The sequence below is a fragment of the Monodon monoceros genome, unplaced genomic scaffold, assembly GCF_005190385.1.
Source record: "Monodon monoceros isolate NGI ecotype Baffin Bay Population unplaced genomic scaffold, NGI_Narwhal_1 Super_Scaffold_18, whole genome shotgun sequence".
Taxonomy (NCBI): Eukaryota; Metazoa; Chordata; class Mammalia; order Artiodactyla; family Monodontidae; genus Monodon; species Monodon monoceros.
This window is the reverse complement of record NW_021703774.1, coordinates 77,560,237-77,581,322: the sequence shown is the minus strand read 5'-3', so window position 1 is coordinate 77,581,322 and position 21,086 is coordinate 77,560,237. Positions and strand designations below refer to the sequence as shown.

Here is a 21,086-nt window from a genome sequence, read left to right as displayed (position 1 = left end):
GCAGCCAGCAAGCTCCAGTGCTGAACGCCCCATGACAAACAACTAACAAGACAGGAACACAATCCCATACATTAGCAGAGAGGCTGCTTAAAGTCATACTAAGTTCACAGACACTCCAAAACACACCACCGGATGCAGCAATGTCCACCAGAGGGGCAAGCTCCAGCCCCAACCACCAGAACACAGGCAACGGTCCCCCACACCAGGAAGCCTACATAACCCACTGAACCAACCTCACCCACTAGGGGCAGACACCAGAAATAAGGGAACTAGGAACCTGCAGCCTGAGAAAAGGAGGCCCCAAACACAGTAAGTTAAACAAAATGAGAAGACACAGAACTATGCAGCAGAAAAGGAGCAAGCTAAAAACCCACCAGAACAAACAAATGAAGAGGAAATAGGCAGTCTACTGGAAAAAGAATTCAGAGTAATGATAGTAAAAATGATCCAAAATCTCAGAAATACAAAGGAGAAAATACAAGAAATGTTTAACAAGGACCTAGAGGAACTAAAGAGCAAACAAACAATGATGAACAACACAATAAATGAAATTGAAAATACTCTAGAAGGAAGCAATTGCAGAATAACTGAGGCAGAAGAATGGATAAGTGACCTGGAAGATAGAATAGTGGAAGTAACTGCCGCAGAGCAGAATAAAGAAAAAAGAATGAAAAGAACTGAGGACAGAATCAGAGACCTCTGAGACAACATTAAACGCACCAACATTCGAATTGTAGGGGTACGAGAAGAAGAGAAAAAGAAAAGGACTGAGAAAATATTTGAAGAGATTATAGTTGAAAACTTCCCTCATATGGGAAAGGAAACAGTCAATCAAGTGCAGGAAGCGCAGAGACTCCCATACTGGATAAATCCAAGGATAAACATGCCAAGACACATATAATCAAACCATCAAAAATTAAATATAAAGAAAAAATATTAAAAGCAGCAAGGGAAAAACAACAAATAACATACAAGGGAATCCCCATAAGGTTAACACCTGACCTTTCAGCAAAAACTCTGCAAGCCAGAAGGGAGTGGCAGGACATATTTAAAGTGATGAAAGGGAAAAACCTACAACCAAGATTACTCTCCCCAGCAAGGGTCTCACTCAGATTCGATGGAGAAATTAAAACCTTTACAGACAAGCAAAAGCTAAGAGAATTCAGCACCACCAAACCAGATTTACAACAAATGCTAAAGAAACTTCTCTAGGCAGGAAAAACAAGAGAAGGAAAAGACCTACAAAAACAAACCCCAAACAATTAAGAAAATGGTAATGGGAACATACATATTGATAATTACCTTAAATGCAAATGGATTAAATGCTCTAACCAAAAGACACAGACTGGCTGAATGGATACAAAAATAAGACCCGTATATATGCTGCCTACAAGAGACCCCTTCAGACCTGAGGAAACATACAGACTGAAAGTGAGGGGTTGGAAAAAGATATTCCATGAAAATGGAAATCAAAAGAAAGGTGAAGTAGCAATTCTCATATCAGACAAAATAGACTTTAAAATAAAGACTGTTAACAAGAGACAAAGGACACTACATAATGATCAAGGGATCAATCCAAGAAGATATGACAATTATAAATATTTATGCACCCAACATAGGAGCACCTCAATACATAAGGCAAATGCTAACAGCCATAATAGGGGAAATCGACAGTGACACAATCATAGTAGGGGAATTTAACACCCCACTTTCACCAATGGACAGATCATCCAAAATGAAAATACATAAGGAAACACAAGCTTTAAATGACACATTAGACCAGATGGACTTAATTGATATTTATAGGACATCCATCCAACACGAACAGAATACACTTTCTTCTCAAGTGCACATGGACCATTCTCCAGGATAGATCATATCTTGGGTCACAAATTAAGCCCCAGTAAATTTAAGAAAATTGAAATCATATCAAGTATCTTTTCTGACCACAACGCTATGAGACTAGATATCAATTACAGGAAAAAACTGTAAAGAGTACAAACACATGGAGGCTAAACAATATGTTACTAAACAACCAAGAGATCACTGAAAAAATCAAAGAGGATATCAAACTATGCCTAGAAACAAATGACAATGAAAACACGATGACCCCAAACCTATGGGATGCAGCAAAAGCTGTTCTAAGAGGGAAGTTTACAGCAATACAATCCTACCTCAAGAAACAAGAAAAATCTCAAATAAACAACCTGACCATACACTTAAATCAATTAGAGAAGGAAGAACAGAAAACCTCAAAGTTAGCAGAAGGAAAGAAATCATAAAGATAAGATCAGAAATAAATGGAAAAGAAGGAAACAATAGCAAAGATCAATAAAACTAAAAGCTGGTTCTTTGAAAAGATAAACAAAATTGATAAACCATTAGCCAGATTCATCAAGCAAAAAAGGGAGAAGACTCAAATCAATAGAATTAGAAATGTAAAAGAAGAAGTAACAACTGACACTACAGAAATACAAAGTATCATGAGAGACTACAACAAGCAACTATATGCCAGTAAAATGGACAATCTGGAAGAAATGGACAAATACTGAGAAAAGTACAACTTTCCAAGACTGATCCCGGAAGAAACAGAAAATATGAACAGACCAATCACAGCACTGAAATTGAAACTGTGATTAAAAATCTTCCAACAAACAAAAGCCCAAGATCAGATGGCTTCACAGATGAATTTTATCAAACAGTTGGAGAAGAGCTAACACCTATCCTTCTCAAACTCTTCCAAAATATAGCAGAGGGAGGAACACTCCCAAACTCATTCTATGAGGCCACCATCACCCTGATACCAAAACCAGACAAAGATGTCACAGAAAAAGAAAACTACAGGTGAATATCACTGATGAAAATAGATGCAAAAATCCTCAACAAAATACTAGGCAACAGAATCCAGCAGTACATTAAAAGGATCATACATGATGATCAAGTGGGGTTTATCCCAGGAATGCAAGGATCCCTCAATAAATGCAAACCAATCAATGTGATACAGCAAGCATATTAACAAATTGAAGGATAAAAACCACCTGATAGTCTCAATAGATGCAGAAAAGGCTTTCAACAAAATTCAACACTCATTTGTGATAAAAACCCTCCAGAAAGTAGGTGTAGTGGGACCTTACCTAAACATAATAAAGGCCATATTTGACAAACCCACAGCCAACATCATTCTCAATGGTGAAAAACTGAAACCATTTCCTCTAATATCAGGAACAAGACATTGGTGCCCATTTTTATCAATGTTATTCAACATAGTTTTGGAAGTTTTAGCCACAGCAATCAGAGAGGAAAAAGAAATAAAAGGAATCCAAATCAGAAAAGAAGTAAAATTGTCACTATTTGCAGATGACATGATACTATACATAGAGAATTCTAAAGATGGTAACAGAAAACTACTAGTGTTAATCAATGAATTTGGTAAAGTAGCAGGATACAAATTAATGCACAGAAATCTCTTACATTCCTATACACTAGCAAAAAAAAAATCTGAAGCAGAAATTATGGAAACACTTCCATTTACCATTGCAACAAAATGGATAAAATATCTAGGAATAAACCTACCTAAGGAGACAAAAGACCTGTATGCAGAAAACCATAAGACACTGATGAAAGAAATCAAAGAGGATACAAACAGATGGGGAGACATACTATGTTCTTGGATTGGAAGAATCAACACTGTGAAAATGACTATACTACCCAAAGCAATCTACAGATTCAGTGCAGTCCCTATCAAACTACCAATGGTATTTTTCACAGAACTAGAACAAAAAATTTTACAATTTGTATGGAAACACAAAAGACCCTGAATAGCCAAAGCAATCTTGAGAAAGAAAAACAGAGCTGGAGAACTCAGGCTTCCTGAATTCAGACTATACTACAAACTACAGTAACCAAGACAGTATGGTACTGGCACAAAAACAGAAATATAGATCAATGGAACAGGATAGAAAGCCTAGAGATAAACCCATGCACATATGGTCAACTAATCTATGAAAAAGGAGGCAAGAATATACAATGGCGTAAAGACATTCTCTTCAATAAGTGATGCTGGGAAAACGGGACAGCTACATGTAAAAGAATGAAATTAGAAAACTCCCTAACACCATACACAAAAATAAACTCAAAATGGATTAAAGACCTAAATGTAAGGCCAGACACTATAAAACTCTTAGAGGAAAACATAGGCAGAACACTCTGTAACATAAATCACAGCAAGATCCTTTTTGATCCGCCTCCTTGAGTAATGGAGATAAAAATAAACAAATGTGGCCTAAAGAACTTAAAAACTTTTGCACAGCAAAGGAAACCATAAAAAAGATGAAAAGACAACTCTCAGAATGGGAGAAAATATTTGCAAACGAAGCAACTGACAAAGGATTAATCTTCAAAATATACAAGCAGGTCATGCAGCTCAATATCAAATAAACTAACAACCTTGTCCAAAAGTGGGCGGAAGACCTAAATAGACATTTCTCCAAAGAAGATACACAGATTGCCAACAAACATATGAAAGGATGCTCAACATCACTAATCATTAGAGAAATGCAAATCAAAACCACAATGAGGTATCACCTCACACAGGTCAGAATGGCCATTATCAAAATATCTACAAAGAATAAACGCTGCAGAGGGTGTGGAGAAAAGGGAACCCTCTTGCACTGTTGGTGGGAATGTAAATTGATACAGCTACTATGGAGAACAGCATGTAGGTTCCTTAAAAAACTAAAAATAGAACTCCCATACGACCGAGCAATCCCACTACTGGGCATATACCCTGAGAAAACCATAATTCAAAAAGAGTCATGTACCACAATGTTCATTGCAGCTCTATTTACAATAGCCAGGACTTGGAAGCAACCTAAATGTCCACTGACAGATGAATGGATAAAGAAGATGTGGTATATATATACAATAGACTATTATTCAGTAATAAAAAGAAATGAAATTGAGTTATTTGTAGCAAGATGGATGGACTTAGAGTCTGTCATACAGAGTGAAGTAAGTCAGAAAGAGAAAAACAAATACCGTATGCTAACACATATATATGGAATCTAAAAAAAGAAAAATGGTTCTGATGAACCTAGTGGCAGGACAGGAATAAAGACGCAGACCTAGAGAATGGACTTGAGGACACAGGTCGGGGTGGGGGAAGGGTAAGCTGGGACGAAGTGAGAGTGGCATGGACATATATACACTACCAAATGTAAAATAGATAGCTAGTGGGAAACAGCTGCATACCATAAGGAGATCAGCTCTGTGCTTTGTGACCACCTAGAGGGGTGGGATAGGGAGGGTGGGAGGGAGGCTCAAGAGGGAGGCTCAAGAGGGAGGGGATATGGGGATATATGTATATGTATAGCTGATTTACTTTGTTATAAAGCAGAAACTAACACACCATTGTAAAGCAATTATACTCCAATAAATATGTAAAAAAAATGAAATGGCAAATCTGGCAAGATGCAGGACTTTATGATTCTTGCTCAAGATGTTTTCTTTCACTCTTTAAAAAAACCTTAGGTGGGCCTTTCTCTAAGCTGCCACAATCACAATGCTTACTTTTTAAAATTGCAGTTGCAGGTCCCTGTATTTAATATTTCACATTATTCTTACATACTCAGTTTGTGCATTAATAAATTGAGACTAAAGGGAAAGGGAAAGACCCAAGATTGTGTGTTAAAACTAACAAATAAATATTGGGAGAGGGAAGGTTTCTGTATTGCAAAGTATCAGTAATGGGTTACTCAAACTGAATATTTTCATATTATAGGAAGACGTTCAAGCCTGCGATGTAGGCTAAAAGAAATAAAACTGAGATGAACTAGTCAGGTATATTTCTCTAAAATCTACAAATATAAAACTCCTTGAGCCCATTAACAATTTACAAAAGAAGGAAAATATGTGAATATACAGGAGAAGAGCTGAACTCTGGTCCATAGATAGATGGATATGCAAATATAGTTACTTTATAGCAGAAAAATTTGTACCTCAACCGAGGGAAATGTCTCCCATGTCCTTGACTGGAGATTAGGAGGAACAATTGTATCTAACTCTTTCTTCATTAGCCATGGTGAAGCTTCATGGAAAGGGCGAAGGACAGTGATGCTCAGGGCACCTGGTTCACAGAGAGGTATCAGAGGATCATTTCTCTTTCAGAAATATTCTGAGAAATTCAATAGGTATTCACCAAATCGAACAAACACTTTTGAGAAGCCAGACACAATGACTATGCTTAAGGACCTTACAGTCTAACAAGAAAGGAGAGACGCAGTCATGGTAACACCTAAAACAGCTGGATTTAGATCACCTGAAAGTATTAATGGACACTTCACTGTCCTTCGGAAACCACATCCAAGCCCTGTCAGTTCTACCACTAAACATTTCTTGAGTTCATCTATCTCTTCCCCCTCCAGTGACCCTAGCTTAGACTATTCCCCTCAGAGCCATCCTGTTTTGGACTACAATGACAACTAACTTTTCTGCCCACATCTACTCTGAATGAACCCCCCTCCGCAGTCAGGGTGACTGATTATGCTAGCCCATGATGTAAAATCTTCTTTGACTTCCCATTGCTTATGGGATAAAACAGAGGCCTCACCCCTGACTCAACTTGCGCTATTTTCCCTTCTGTACTTTGCCTACTTTAGCCTTTTTTCCCCTATTCTCCAAAGCTTTAAGCTTCCTGCTTTGTATTGTCTTCCAAGAAAGCTCCTCCTCCTATTTTAATTAATGCCTACTTATCCAGTAGCTCTTGGCTCCAGTGTTTTCAGGGAAGCCTTCTAGACTATGTCAGGGTCCTCTGTTAGATGTTCTCATAGAATCATATTCCTTTACTTCATAGATCTTTTCCCAATTTATAATGATACATTTATTTGCGTGACTATACATTTAATGCCTATCTCTCTCATTAAAGTCTAAGCTCTGTGAAAGCAGGGTCCATTGCGGTCTTAGCTCACCATTGTATTCCTAACACCCAGCCAGTGTTTGGCACATGGTGGTTTTTCACGTAGATGCTAGTTAAACAACTAACAAAGCAATTTGAGATGAATTCCTATTCTCTTATAGTTCCACACACAGACTGCACAACCAGTCAGAGCTCCCCACTCCCCATATTCACACAGAAAGAGCAAATTTATAACATCACACAATGTACATTGATACATTCAAAGATACAATTGTACATAGATGCAGGCATATTCATAAATGAGCACAAAATATATCCCACCAACCAGAGAAAAGATAAAAAGGAAACACACACATAAACCTAGATAGAGCACATTGCTTTGGTACACAGATAACATGAAAGTTTTTTTTTTCCTGTGTTTAAATACACGTTACATATGCAGTGGCTCTTACTTAGTGCAATATATGTCTCTAACCTTTAATCACACACTAATTTCTTTCAAATTGATGAAAACATGTAAATGCCCAATGAATATAATATGTAACTTATCCTATATTTCAGGTTGATTTTCTAACTGACACGTGAAATGTACTTTCTCCTCTAGTTGTACTAAATTCACCAAGGCAACACATTCAAAATGCTAAAAAATGAACTTATGAAAGATAACTCACTTTTGTTTTTCCCTACCAAGATGAAACAAACACATAAATCGGAACCTAGGTACATAACTAAACATACCTAACAGATATAAATGCAGATACAAATCTGCTTATAAGTAGGAGGGGGATCATACACAATTTATATAGGTTGATGCTTAGATTAAGCGTGGTACAAACATAAATCACTATAAATAGGTTGACATGGCCAGGTGAAAAGTAGAGTTGAAAAGCGAGCAAAGGGAAAAAAGTAGAGACGACACGGGGGTAGATTGGATAAGGAGGATGAGAGCTGGTAAAGGGACTCAACGAGTTCCAGTCTGGATTCTCTACCTGGCTGTTCCTGTACTGGCTCTTGAAGAACTACGGTAGTTGAGTCTCCGTATGCCAAGGAGAGGTATTCTTCTATGTCACTGTCCCGAAGAAGTTCCACTCCTGATCCATCAGCATAGATAATAAAAAACCTATTTGAAGAAATAAAAATCGAATCCCTTGACATATTCAGCTAAAATGCTCCTTGAACTTGGAATTGAAAATAAAAGTCATGATGTTATTTTTATCATATTACCTGGGGACGTGCTCACCATAGATTTGCAGATGACTCTTACGAAGGTGAGTGGATGATAATGTGTCATAGCCTTCAGCTTTTGCATTTAAATCATCTTCCAAATTGTTTTCAGGTAGGATAGTTGATGCACTACCATCAGCCATGACCTAAGGGACATAGTATATAAGCAACTAAAAGAAAAGAAAAATGCCATAAACTTACATTTCTTTTGATCCCATTTGAGAAAGCAGGTGATCTTTTGGTTACTCAGAAAATCAGGGATATTTCTTTGTAAGGAATTGTGCACTAAGTATAGATTGCATTAATAAAAGTGAAAACCTAGTAGCACATCTCCATTTACAAACCACACCTAGACTGTGAAAACAAACAGGAAGACAAACCTGAATACATTCAGAGGAAGGTGTCTAGGATGGCAGGGGACTCACTTATCTTCTGAGGATAAGTTCAGGGAACTGGGAATTTAAACATGGAGGGAAGGCTATTTATGTGACAGTTGTCTTGAAATATTAAGAGTGACAGTATGGATTCTAAGCACAGAAATAGGACTCATGGATATACAGGGAGATAGATTGAGTCTCACTATGAGAAGAATTGTTCTAGCCATTACTACTGTCTAGCTATGGTGTGGTCAGGCTGAAAGGCCACTGAAGGGAGTGCCCAAGAAGAGCATCAATGTCTAGAATAATGTTTGGCTTGCATGTTTCAACTCAGAGGGTTTGGGCTTTAGGTTTCAATTTCAATTTCTTGCACACTGAAATCTCTTAGCAGCCTGAACTCATGCTGTGAAGTTTCACTGACTTAGCACAGAAAAACTAAGTTGGATCAGGGCTTGTCTGCATCTCAAAGTTGGGGACTCTGTGGTATGGTTCCAAATCTAAAAAGTAACTTCACCACCCGCCGGACAACACATGAAATTCCACCGCTGGGTGAGGAGTGAAAAAAAAAGTGCCTAGAGAAGGGGCTGGCAAACATCTTCTTGTCAAGGGCCAGATAATAAATATTTTAGGGTTTGTTGGCTGTAGAGTTTCTGTTGCAACTACTCAACTCTGCCATTATATGCAAAAGCAGCCAGAGATAATATGTAAACAAATGAGTGTGGCTATGTTGCAGTAAAACTTTATAGTGACACTGAAATTTGAATTTCTTTTAATTTTTATGTGTCATGAAATATTCTTCTCCTTTTGATTTCCCCCAACCATTTAAAAATGTAAAATGCAGTCACTCTGCATTTTTAGCTCATGGGCCCATACAAACAAGTGGCCATGGTTTGCCAATGCCTAGCTTAGAGATAAGAGGAAGGACAGAGAAACAGAAGATGGAGCTCTACCACTGAATAGCTAAGCATCTCTCCAGGCTTCCCAACACCCCATCCTCAGCCCTACTGGAACCCTCACACTAACTGATAGCTCTCACTTTGGATTCTCTGCCTAGTTAAGCAGACTTGCCTGGTGCCCCATGTATTTTCTCTCACTTGAACCCAGATACAGAGCATTTATATCACTCTTCTTTGTTGGCATTATTTTTAGATGGTTAGTAACTTTTTTCCCTTTTGTTCTAATTACTTATTTGGCTTTAGCATTTCAACCATCCTCATTGTTGGACTTGCTATCTCCTAATGAAGTACACTTGAGAATTGAAGGTACTGACATTCATTGCTGCTGTCCAAAGTGTATTGGCAGTTAGTGGATAACTAATCCCAAGGCAGCTAAGATAAAATGCTATAGGGGGAGCTCTCTCTTTTTTTTTTTTTCGGTACGTGGGCCTCTCACTGTTGTGGCCTCTCCCGCTGCGGAGCACAGGCTCCAGACGCGCAGGCTCAGCGGCCATGGCTCACAGGCGCCAGCCGCTCCACGGCATGTGGGATCTTCCCGGACCGGGACACGAACCCATGTCCCCCGTGTCGACAGGTGGACTCTCAACCACTGCGCCACCAGGGAAGCCCAGCCGGGGAGCTCTCTTGTGTGAAATATCTCAAAAGCAAAGCCATAGCCTCTCTCTCCATAATAATGATGCACTTTACCTGAAAGGTGTTTCCTTCGGGATCCATGACCTCACAGATAACCTCTGATGTGTGCTTCATGATGTACCTGCTAGCTCTCAGCTGCTCACGTTTTTGAAAAGGATGGTATATATCACTGCTTGATTCATGGCAATATATAGCTGAACAGTCCCTATCAATATGAAGACAGCCTGTGTTTGGAGGTAACACCTGGAAGGGTAACAGGAAGAGAGATATTATTAAAAATTTCTTGTTTGATTTGAGGGATTTATAAAATCATTTAAGGAAAAAAATTATTCATAGAACCCAGACACAAACTGTGTTTCCAGGAAGAAAACAAGAGAAGACTTAAGTTTTGGGAAGGACTACTTAATAAGGAGTCAAACTGATTAGGATATAATTGTTCCTGTGTCTCACATTTTATCTACTCACTTTAATATTTCTTCCAAGTAATTGCTTTGTACCTTATTTCAGATGTTTAATATAAAATATTAAAAACATATTTTAACTTAAGTAAACACACTTGGCACTATTCAAAACAACTAGAATCCTTTTATGTTTTTCGGCAAGAAGCATCTCCAAGAGGGTAAAAGCTATGGGACAAATGCTTTTAGAAGCTTTTATTTATCGTTATTCCTATGGTGGCTGACACAGTCCTTAAGTAATAGCTTTTGTGTAATGACTTCTGGTTCAGATAGACTCTTTTTTTGAGATGTAATTCACATCTCATAAATTCACTATTTTAAAGTGTATATGCAGTGGATTTTGTATATTCAAAAACTTGTGCAAACATTATCACTAACTCCATAACATTTTCATCACCCCCCAAAGAAACCCTGATGCCATTAGCAGTCACTCTGCATCACTCCTGTCATTGACAACCATTGATCTGCTGTCTCTATGGATTTGACTATTTCAGACATTTCATATAAATGGAAGCACGTGACATGTGGCCTCTTCTGTCTGGCTTCTTTTACTTAGCATAATGTTTTCAAGATTCATCTATGTTGTAGCGTGTATCAATACTTGATTCTGTTTATTTTCACCTGAGTTTAGATGTGTGAGATTTGGAAGTTTTTCTGCTAACATATCCAGACCTCCATAGATTCTGTCACTGAGCTCAAGCTTTTTCAATTTAGGTAGTTTGGGGAGATTTGAAACTGAAATCAAGCCTACATTTATTAAACTGAGGAACTCTAAGTTCACAAATTCAGCCATTAAGCCCTCAATTTTCCCATCATTTGATTTGCAATTGTCCAGGACAAGTTCTCAAACAGCTGCCAGGGTTCAGTTCCTCAGCTCCAGATGGATCTTCCTCTTCACGTCCGTGTTTCTCTCTTCCCCCCTCTTCAAACTTAACTTTCCATGGTGGGGGCAGAGGGGGGAGAGGTGTCCCAGCCTGTGCAGCGAGGGCCATTGGAAGTGGTTGGCTTGTGGCAGACAGATCAAAACTACAATGAGGTATCATTTCACACAGGTCAGAATGGCCATCGCCAAAAGTCTACAAACAATAAATGCTGGAGATGGTGTGGAGAAAAGGGGACCCTCCTACACTGTTGGTGGGAATGTAAATTGGTACAACCACTATGGAGAACAGTATAGAGGTTCCTTAAAAAGCTAAAAATAGAGTTACCATATGATCCAGCAATCCCATTCCTGGGCATATATCTGGAGAAAACTATACTTCAAAAAGATACATGCACCCCAATATTCACTGCAGCACTATTTACAACAGCCAAGACATGGAAACAACCTAAATGTCTACCAACTGAGGAATGGATAAAGAAGATGTGGTACATATACACAATGGAATATTACTCAGCCATAAAAAGAATGAAATAATGCCATTTGCAGCAACATGCATGGACTTGGAGATTGTTATACTAAGTAAAGTAAGTCAGACAGAGAAAGACAAATATCATTTATATGTGGAATCTAAAAAAAAGATACAAATGAACTTACTAACAAAACAGAAACAGACTCACAGACTTTGAAAACAAACTTACAGTTATCAAAGGGGAAAGGTTGGAGGAGGGATAAATTAGAAGTTTGGGATTAATATATACACACTAATATATATATAAAACATAATAAACAAGGACCCACTGTATAGCACAGGGAACTCTACTCAATATTCTGTAATAACCTATATGGGAAAAGAATCTGAGAAAGAAAGAATATATGTATATGTATTCACCTTGCTGTACACCTGAAACTAACACAATATTTTAAATCAACTATACTCCAATAGAAAATTAAAGTTAAAATATAAAATAAAAATTGAATTAAAATCAATAAAATCTAAAAAAACTTCATTCTGTTTTATGGATGAATAATATTCCATTGTATGGATATATCAAATTTTGTTTATTCATGAGTTGATGGACGTTGGAGTTGTTTTCACAGTCTTGTTATTATTAAAAATGCTGCAATCAACATCTGTGTATAAGTTTTGTGTGGATATATGTTTAATTTCCCTTGGATATCTACCCAGGAGTAGAACTGCTGGGTTGTATGAGAACTCTATTTTTAATTTTTGGCGGAACTGCCAAACTGTTTTCCAAAGTGACTGCACCATTATACATTCTCATTAGCAATTAATGAGGGTTTTACATTTCTTCACATCCCCACTAACGCTTATTACTGTCTGTCTCTTCAATATTTTGGAAGAGTTTGTGAAAGACTGTTCAGTGTTAATTCTTCCATAGATGTTTGGTATAATTTACCAGTGAAGCCATCTGGGCCTGGGCTTTGCTGTCTGCAATTTTTAAAATTATTAATTCAATCTCTTTACTTGTTTTAGGTCTATTCTGATATTTTATTTTTTCTCGAGTTACGTTAGGCAGTTTGTGCCTTTCCAGAAATCTATTTTATCTATATCTAATTTGTTGATGTATAATTGTTCACAGTATTTCTTTATAATGTTTTATATTTCTGTAAGGTTGGTAGTAATGTCTTCTCTTTCATTTCTAATTTTAGTAATTTGAGTCTTCTCTCTCCCCACCCCTTCTTTCTCCTTCTGTGTCTGTCTATCTCTCCCTGTAAGTCCAGCTAAACATTTATCAGAGAACCAACTTCTGGTTTTGCTGATTTTTCTCTATTTTTTCATTTATTTCTACTCTAATCTTTACTATTTACTTCCATATGCTTGCTTTGGGTTTAGTTTGCCTTCTTTTTTCTAGTTTCTTAGGGTGGAAAGTTAGGTTATTGATTCAAGATCTTCATTTTTAATATGGGCATTTTGACATTTAAAGCTACATATATATATATAATAGAGAGAGAGAGATTTAAAGATATATATATGTGTATATATATAGACATTTAAAACTATATATATATAGCTTTTGCTGCTTCAATTAAGTTTTGGTATGTTAATTTTATTTTTAGTCATTTTTAGTCATTTCAAAGTATTTTTAAATTTCCCTGTGATTTATTCTTTGTGTTATTTTTCACATATTTGTGCATTTCCCAAACTTCCTTTTGTTATTGATTCCATTATGTGTTATTTCATTCTGTTGTGGTAGGAGAACATATTTTGTATGATTTCAATCCTTTTTAATCTATTGAGACTTGTTTTGTGGTGTAACACATGGTCTTTCCTGGACAATGTTCCATTTACACTTGAGCATAATGTATTCTATTACTGAGTGGAGTGTTCTATACATGTCTAGGTGGTCTGCATGGTTTATTCTGCTGATTAAGTCTTATTATTCTCTTGATCTTATCTATTCTTTTATCCATTACTCCAAGTGAGGTACTAATGTCTCCAAATATTGTTGAATTGTCTATTTCTCCTTTTAAATATGCCAATTTTTACTATTTAACTGGACATGTTAATTTGTATAGTGCACAACTCTGGAAATACGCATGTGTTTTGGGCTCTGTTGTTAGTGTATAATATGTTTGTAGTTGCCGTCTTCTTGATGGAGTAATCTGTTTATTATTATAACATACCCCCTTTGTTTCTTGTAATATTTTGTTGTAAAGTCTATTTTGTCTGATATTTGTATAGCCACTCAAGTTCCCTTTCAATTACTTATTGCAGGTATATATTTTTTATCCTTCTACTTTCAACCTATTTGTGTCTTTCACCATAAAGTGTATCTCTTGTTGACAGCATACAATTGCATCATGCTTTGTAATCCATTCTTCCAATATCTGCATTTTGATTGGGTTGTTTAATCCATTTATATTTAATGTCATTACTGATTAGGTCAGATTTGAATCTTCCAAATTTCTATTTGTTTTCTTTTTTTTTTTTAACATCTTGATTATGGTATGATGGCTTTACATTGTTGTGTTAGTTGCTGCTGTATAACAAAGTGAATCAGCTATACGTATACATATATCCCCATATCCTCTCCCTCTTGCATCTCCCTCCCATCCTCCCTATCCCACCCCTCTAGGTGGCCACAAAACACTGAGCTGATCTCCCTGTGCTATGTGGCTGCTTTCCACTAGCTATTTTACATTTGGTAATGTATATATGTCAATACCATTCTATCACTTCGTCCCAGCTTACCCTTCCCCCACCCCGTCCACTCAAGTCCATTCTCTACGTCTGTGTCTATATTCCTGTCCTGCCACTGGGTTCATCAGAACCATTCTTTTTTTTTTTAGATTCCATGTATATGTGTTAGCATATGGTATTTGTTTTCTCCTTCTGACTTACTTCACTCTGTATGAAAGACTCTAGGTCCATCCATTTCACTACAAATAACTCAATTTCATTTCTTTTTATGACTGAATAATAGTCCATTGTAATATATACGCCACATCTTCTTCATCCATTCATCTGTCAATGGACACTTAGCTTGCTTCCAAGTCCTGGCTATTGTAAATAGAGCTGCAATGAACATTGTGGTACATGACTCTTTTTGAATTATGGTTTTCTCAGGGTATATGCCCTGTAGTGGGAAGGCTGGGTCATATGGGAGTTCTATTTTTAGTTTTTAAAGGAACCTACATGCTGTTCTCCATAGTAGCTGTATCAATTTACATTCCCACCAACAGTGCAAGAGGCTTCCCTTTTCTCCACACCCTCTGCAGCATTTATTCTTTGTAGATATTTTGATAATGGCCATTCTGACCTGTGTGAGGTGATACCTCATTGTGGTTTTGATTTGCATTTCTCTAATGATTAGTGATGTTGAGCATCCTTTCATATGTTTGTTGGCAATCTGTATATCTTCTTTGGAGAAATGTCTATTTAGGTCTTCCACCCACTTTTGGATTGGGTTGTTAGTTTATTTGATATTGAGCTGTATGAGCTGCTTGAATATTTTGGAGATTAATCCTTTGTCAGTTGCTTCATTTGCAAATATTTTCTCCCATTCTGAGGGTTGTCTTTTCATCTCGTTTATGGTTTCCTTTGCTGTGCAAAGCTTTTAAGCTTCATTAGGTCCCATTTGTTTATTTTTTATTTTATTTCCATTACACAAGGAGGTGGGTCAAAAAGGATCTTGCTGTGATTTATGTTACAGAGTGTTCTGCCTATGTTTTCCTCTAAGAGTTTTATAGTGTCTGGCCTTATATTTAGGTTTTTTTTTTTTTTGGTATGTGGGCCTCTCACTGTTGTGGGCTCTCCCATTGCAGAGCACAGGCTCCGGACGCGGAGGCTCAGTGGCCATGGCTCACGGGCCCAGCCACTCGGCGGCATGTGGGATCTTCCCGGACCGGGGCATGAACCTGTGTCCCCTGCATCAGCAGGAGGACTCTCAACCACTGCGCCACCAGGGAAGCCCACATTTAGGTTTTTAATCCATTTTGAGTTTATTTTTGTGTATGGTGTTAGGGAGCCTTCCAATTTCTTTCTTTTACATGTAGCTGTCCAGTTTTCCCAGCACCACTTATTGAAGAGGCTGTCTTTTCTCCATTGTATATTCATGCCTCTTTTATCAAAGATAAGGTGACCATATGTGAATGGGTTTATCTCTGGGCTTTCTATCCTGTCCATTGATTTATATTTCTGTTTTAGTGCTAGTACCATACTGTCTTGGCTACTGTAGCTTTGTAGTATAGTCTGAAGTCAGGAAGCTTGATTCCTCCAGCTCCGTATTTCTTTCTCAAGATTGCTTTGGCTATTCGAGGTCTTTTGTGTTTCCATACAGATTGTCAAATTTTTTGTTCTAGTTCTGTGAAAAATGCAATTGATAGTTTGATAGGGATTACATTGACTCGGTAGATTGCTTTGGGTAGTATAGTCATTTTCACAATGTTGATTCTTCCAATCCAAGAACATGGTATATCTCTCCGTCTGTTTGTATCATCTTTAATTTCTTTCATCAGTGTCTTATAGTTTTCTGCATACAGGTCTTTTGTCTCAAGTAGGTTTATTCCTAGGTATTTTATTCTTTTTGTTGCAATGGTAAATAGGAGTGTTACCTTAATTTCTCTTTCAGATTTTTCATCATTAGTATATAGGAATGCAAGAGGTTTCTGTGCATTAATTTTGTATCCTGCTACTTTACCAAATTCATTGATTAGCTCTAGTAGTTTTCTGGTAGCACCTTTAGGATGCTCTATGTATAGTATCATGTCATCTCCAAACAGTGACAATTTTACTTCTTCATTTCCAATTTGGATTCTTTTTATTTCTTTTTCTTCTCTGATTGCTGTGGCTAAAACTTCCAGAACTATGTTGAATAACAGTGGTGAGAGTAGGCAACCTTGTCTTGTTTCTGATCTTAATGGAAAACGTTTCAATTTTTCAACATTGAGAACAATGTTGGCTGTGGGTTTGTCATGTATGGCCTTTATTATGTTGAGGTAAGTTCCCTCAATGCCTAGTTTCTGGAGAGTTTTTATCATAAGTGGATCTTGGATTTTGTTGAAAGCTTTTTCTGCATCTATTGAGATGGTCATATGGGTTTTCTCCTTCAATTTGTTAATATGGTTTATCACATTGATTGATTTGCATATATTGAAGAACCCTTGCATTCCTGGGATAAACCCCACTTGATCATGTGTACGATCCTTTTAATGTGCTGTTGGCTTTTCTTTGCTAGTATTTTGTTCAGGATTTTTGCATCTATGTTCACCAGTGATATTGGCTGTAGTTTTCTTTAATTGTGACATCTCTGTCTGGTTTTGGTATCAGGGTGATGGTGGCCTCGTATAATGAATTTGGGAGTGTTCCTCCCTCTGCTATATTTTGGAAGAGTTTGAGAAGGATAGGTGTTAGCTCTTCTCAAAATATTTGATAGCATTCGCCTGTGAAGCCATCTGGTCCTGGGCTTTTGTTTGTTGGAATATTTTCTTTTTTTAAAAACATCTTTATTGGAATATAATTGCTTTACAATGGTGTATTAGTTTGTGCTTTATAACAAAGTGAATCAGTTATACATATACATATGTCCCCATATTTCTTCCCTCTTGCATCTCCCTCCCTCCCATCCTCCCTATCCCACCCCTCTAGGTGGTCACAAAGCACCGAGCTGATCTCCCTGTGCTATGCGGTTGCTTCCTACTAGCTATCTATTTTACGTTTGGTAGTGTATATATGTCCATGCCACTCTCTCACTTTGTCACAGCTTACCCTTCCCCCTCCCCATATCCTCAAGTCCATTCTCTAGTAGGTCTGTGTCTTTATTCCCGTCTGGCCTCTAGGTTCTTCATGACCATTATTTTTATTATTACATTTTTTAGATTCCATATATATGTGTTAGCATACGGTATTTGTTTTTGTCTTTCTGACTTACTTCACTCTGTATGACAGACTCTAAGTCCATCCACCTTACTACAAATAACTCAATTTCGTTTCTTTTTATGGCTGAGTAATATTCCATTGTATATATGTGCCACAAATCACAGTTTCAATTTCAGCACTTGTGATTGTTCTGTATATATTTTCTATTTCTTCCAGATTCAGTCTCGGAAGGCTGTGCTTTTCTAAAAATTTGTCCATTTCTTCCAGGTTGTCCATTTTATTGGCATATAGTTGCTTGTAGTAATCTCTCGTGATCCTTTGTATTTCTGCAGTGTCAGTTGTTACTTCTTTTACATTTCTAATTCTGTTGATTTGAGTCTTCTCTCTTTTTTTCTTGATGAGTCTGGCTAATGGTTTATCAATTTCTTTATCTATTCAAAGAACCAGCTTTTAGTTTTATTGATCTTTGCTATCGTTTCCTTCATTTCTTTTTCATTTATTTCTGATCTGATCTTTATGACTTATTTTCTTCTGCTAACTTTGGGGTTTTTCTGTTCTTCTTTCTCTAATTGCTTTAGGTGTAAGATTATGTTGTTCATTTGAGATTTTTCCTGTTTCTTGCAGTAGGATTGTATTGCTATAAACTTCCCTCTTAGAACAGCTTTTGCTGCATCCCATAGGTTTTGGGTTGTCATGTTTTCATTGTCCTTTGTTTCTAGGTAATCTTGATTTTGTCTTTGATTTCTTCAGTGATCTCCTGATTATTTTGTGTAGCCTCCATGTGTTTGTATTTTTTTTACAGTTTTTTTTTCCTGTAACTGTTATCTAGTCTCATAGCGTTGTTGTCGGAAAAGATACTTGATACGAATCCAATTTTCCTAAATTTACCAAGGCTTGATTTGTGACCCAAGATATGATCTATTCTGGAGAATGGTCCATGAGCTCTTGAGAAGAAAGTGTATTCTGCTGTTTTTGGATACAATGTCCTATAAATATCAATTAAGTCCATCTTGGTTAAAGTGTCATTTAATGCTTGTGTTTCCTTATTTATTTTCACTTTGGTTGATCTGTCCATTGGAGAAAGTGGGATGTTAAAGTCTCCTACTATGATTATGCTACTGTCGAATTCCCCTTTTATGGCTGTTAGCATTTGCATCATGTACTGAAGTGCTCGTATGTTTGGGTGTATAAATATTTACAATTGTTATATCTTCTTCTTGGATCGATCCCTTGATCATTATGTAGTGTCCTTCTTTGTCTCTTGTAATAGTCTGTATTTTAAAGTCTATTTTGTCTGATATGAGAATTGCTACTCCACCTTTCTTTTGATTTCCATTTGCATGGAATATGTTTTTCCATCCTCTCCCTTTCAATCTGTGTGTTTCCTCAGGTCCGAAGGGGTCTCTTTAGACAGCGTATATACGGGTCTTGTTTTTGTATCCATTCAGCCAGTCAGTGTCTTTTGGTTGGAGCATTTAATCCATTTACATTTAAGGTAATTATCAATATGTATGTTCCTATTACCATTTTCTTAATTGTTTGGGGTTTGTTTTTGTAGCTCTTCTCTTCTCTTGTGTTTCCTGCCTAGAGAAGTTCCTTTAGTGTCTGTTGTAAAGCTGGTTCAGTGGTGCTGAATTCTCTTAGCTTTTCCTTGTCTGTAAAGGTTTTAATTTCTCCATTGAATCTGAATGAGATCCTTGCTGGGTAGAGTAACCTTGGTTGTAGGTCTTTCCCTTTTATCACTTTAAATATGTCCTGCCACTCCCTTCTGGTTTGCAGAGTTTCTGCTGAAAGATCAGCTGTTAACCTTATGGGGATTCCCCTGTAAGTTACTTATTGCTTTTCCCTTGCTGCTTTTAACATTTTTTCTTTATATTTAATTTTTGATAGTTTGATTAATATGTGTCTTGGCATGTTTCTCCTTGGAGTTATCCTGTATGGGACTCTCTGCACTTCCTGGACTTGATTGACTATTTCCTTTCCCATATTAGGAAAGTTTTCAACTAATCTCTTCAGATATTTTCTCAGTCCCTTTCTTTTTCTCTTCTTTTTCTGGGACTCCTATAATTCGAATGTTGGTGCATTTAATGTTGTCTCAGAGGTGTCTGAGACTGTCCTCAATTCTTTTCATTCTTTTTCTTTATTCTGTTCTGTGGTAGTTATTTCCACTATTTTATCTTCTAAGTCACTTATCCATTCTTCTGCCTCAGTTATTCTGCTATTGATTTCTTCTAGAGAATTTCTAATTTCATTTACTGTGTTGTTAATCATTGTTTGTTTGCTCTTTAGTTCTTCTAAGTCCTTGTTAAACATTTCTTGTATTTTCTCCATTCTATTTCCAAGATTTTGGATCATCTTTACTATCATTACTCTGAATTCTTTTTCAGGTAGACTGCCTATTTCCTCTTCATTTGTTTGGTCTGGTGGGTTTTTACCTTGCTCCTTCATGTGCTGCATATTTCTCTGTCTTCTCATTTTGCTTAACTTACTGTGTTTGGGGTCTCCTTTTTGCAGGCTGCAGGTTTGTAGTTCCTGTTGTTATTGGTGTCTGCGCCCAGTGGGTAAGGTCAGTTCAGTGGTTGTGTAGGCTTCCTGGTGGAAGGGACTGGTGCCTGTGTTCTGGTGGTTGAGACTGGATCTTGTCTTTCTGGTGTGCAGGACCACATCCAGTGCTGTGTTTTGTGGTGTCTGTGAACTTATTATGACTTTAAGCAGCCTCTCTGATAATGAGTGGTGTTGTGTTCCTGTTTTGCTAGTTTTTTGGCATGGGGTGTCCAGCACTGGAGCTTGCTGGTCGTTGGAGCTGTGTCTTAGCATTGAGATGGAGATCTCTAGGAGAGTTCTCACTGATTGATATTACAAGGGGCCGGGAGGTCTCTGGTGGTCCAATATCCTGTCCAGAGAGCTCAGGCCTGTCCGGTGTCAGGCCTGAGCTCTCCCACCTCAGAGGCTCAGGCCTGATGCCTGGTCGGAGCACCAAGACCCTTTCAGCCACATGGCTTGATGAAGAATGCTGCAACATGATGATCGCATGAATGGAAGTCTCTGTTTGTTTTCTATATGTCTTATGTCTCTGGTTTCCCTTCTATTCATCCATTACTGCTTTCTTTTGTTTTAAAAAGATATTTTGAAGTGTGCCACTTCAATTCCCTTGTTTCTTTTACATATATTTTTGAGTTGTTTTCTTAGTTTTTCTTGGGTATTACAAACATCTCAATTTATAACTATCTAGATTAAATTGATACTAAGAATTTCAATATTATACAAAATCTTTGCTCCATATAGCTCTATTCCTCTGCCCT

The 21,086-nt window shown here is 37.3% G+C and overlaps 1 protein-coding gene across 1 annotated transcript in view; it reads right to left on the bottom strand.

The window, feature by feature from the left end:
- Positions 1-21,086, bottom strand: part of SPAG17 (sperm associated antigen 17) — a 219,386-nt gene that overhangs the window by 38,333 nt on the left and 159,967 nt on the right. Inside the window, 4 exon segments of the mRNA XM_029230280.1 lie at positions 5,997-6,124; positions 7,903-8,033; positions 8,138-8,283; positions 10,158-10,346. Coding sequence (XP_029086113.1) covers positions 5,997-6,124; positions 7,903-8,033; positions 8,138-8,283; positions 10,158-10,346 — 594 coding nt within the window.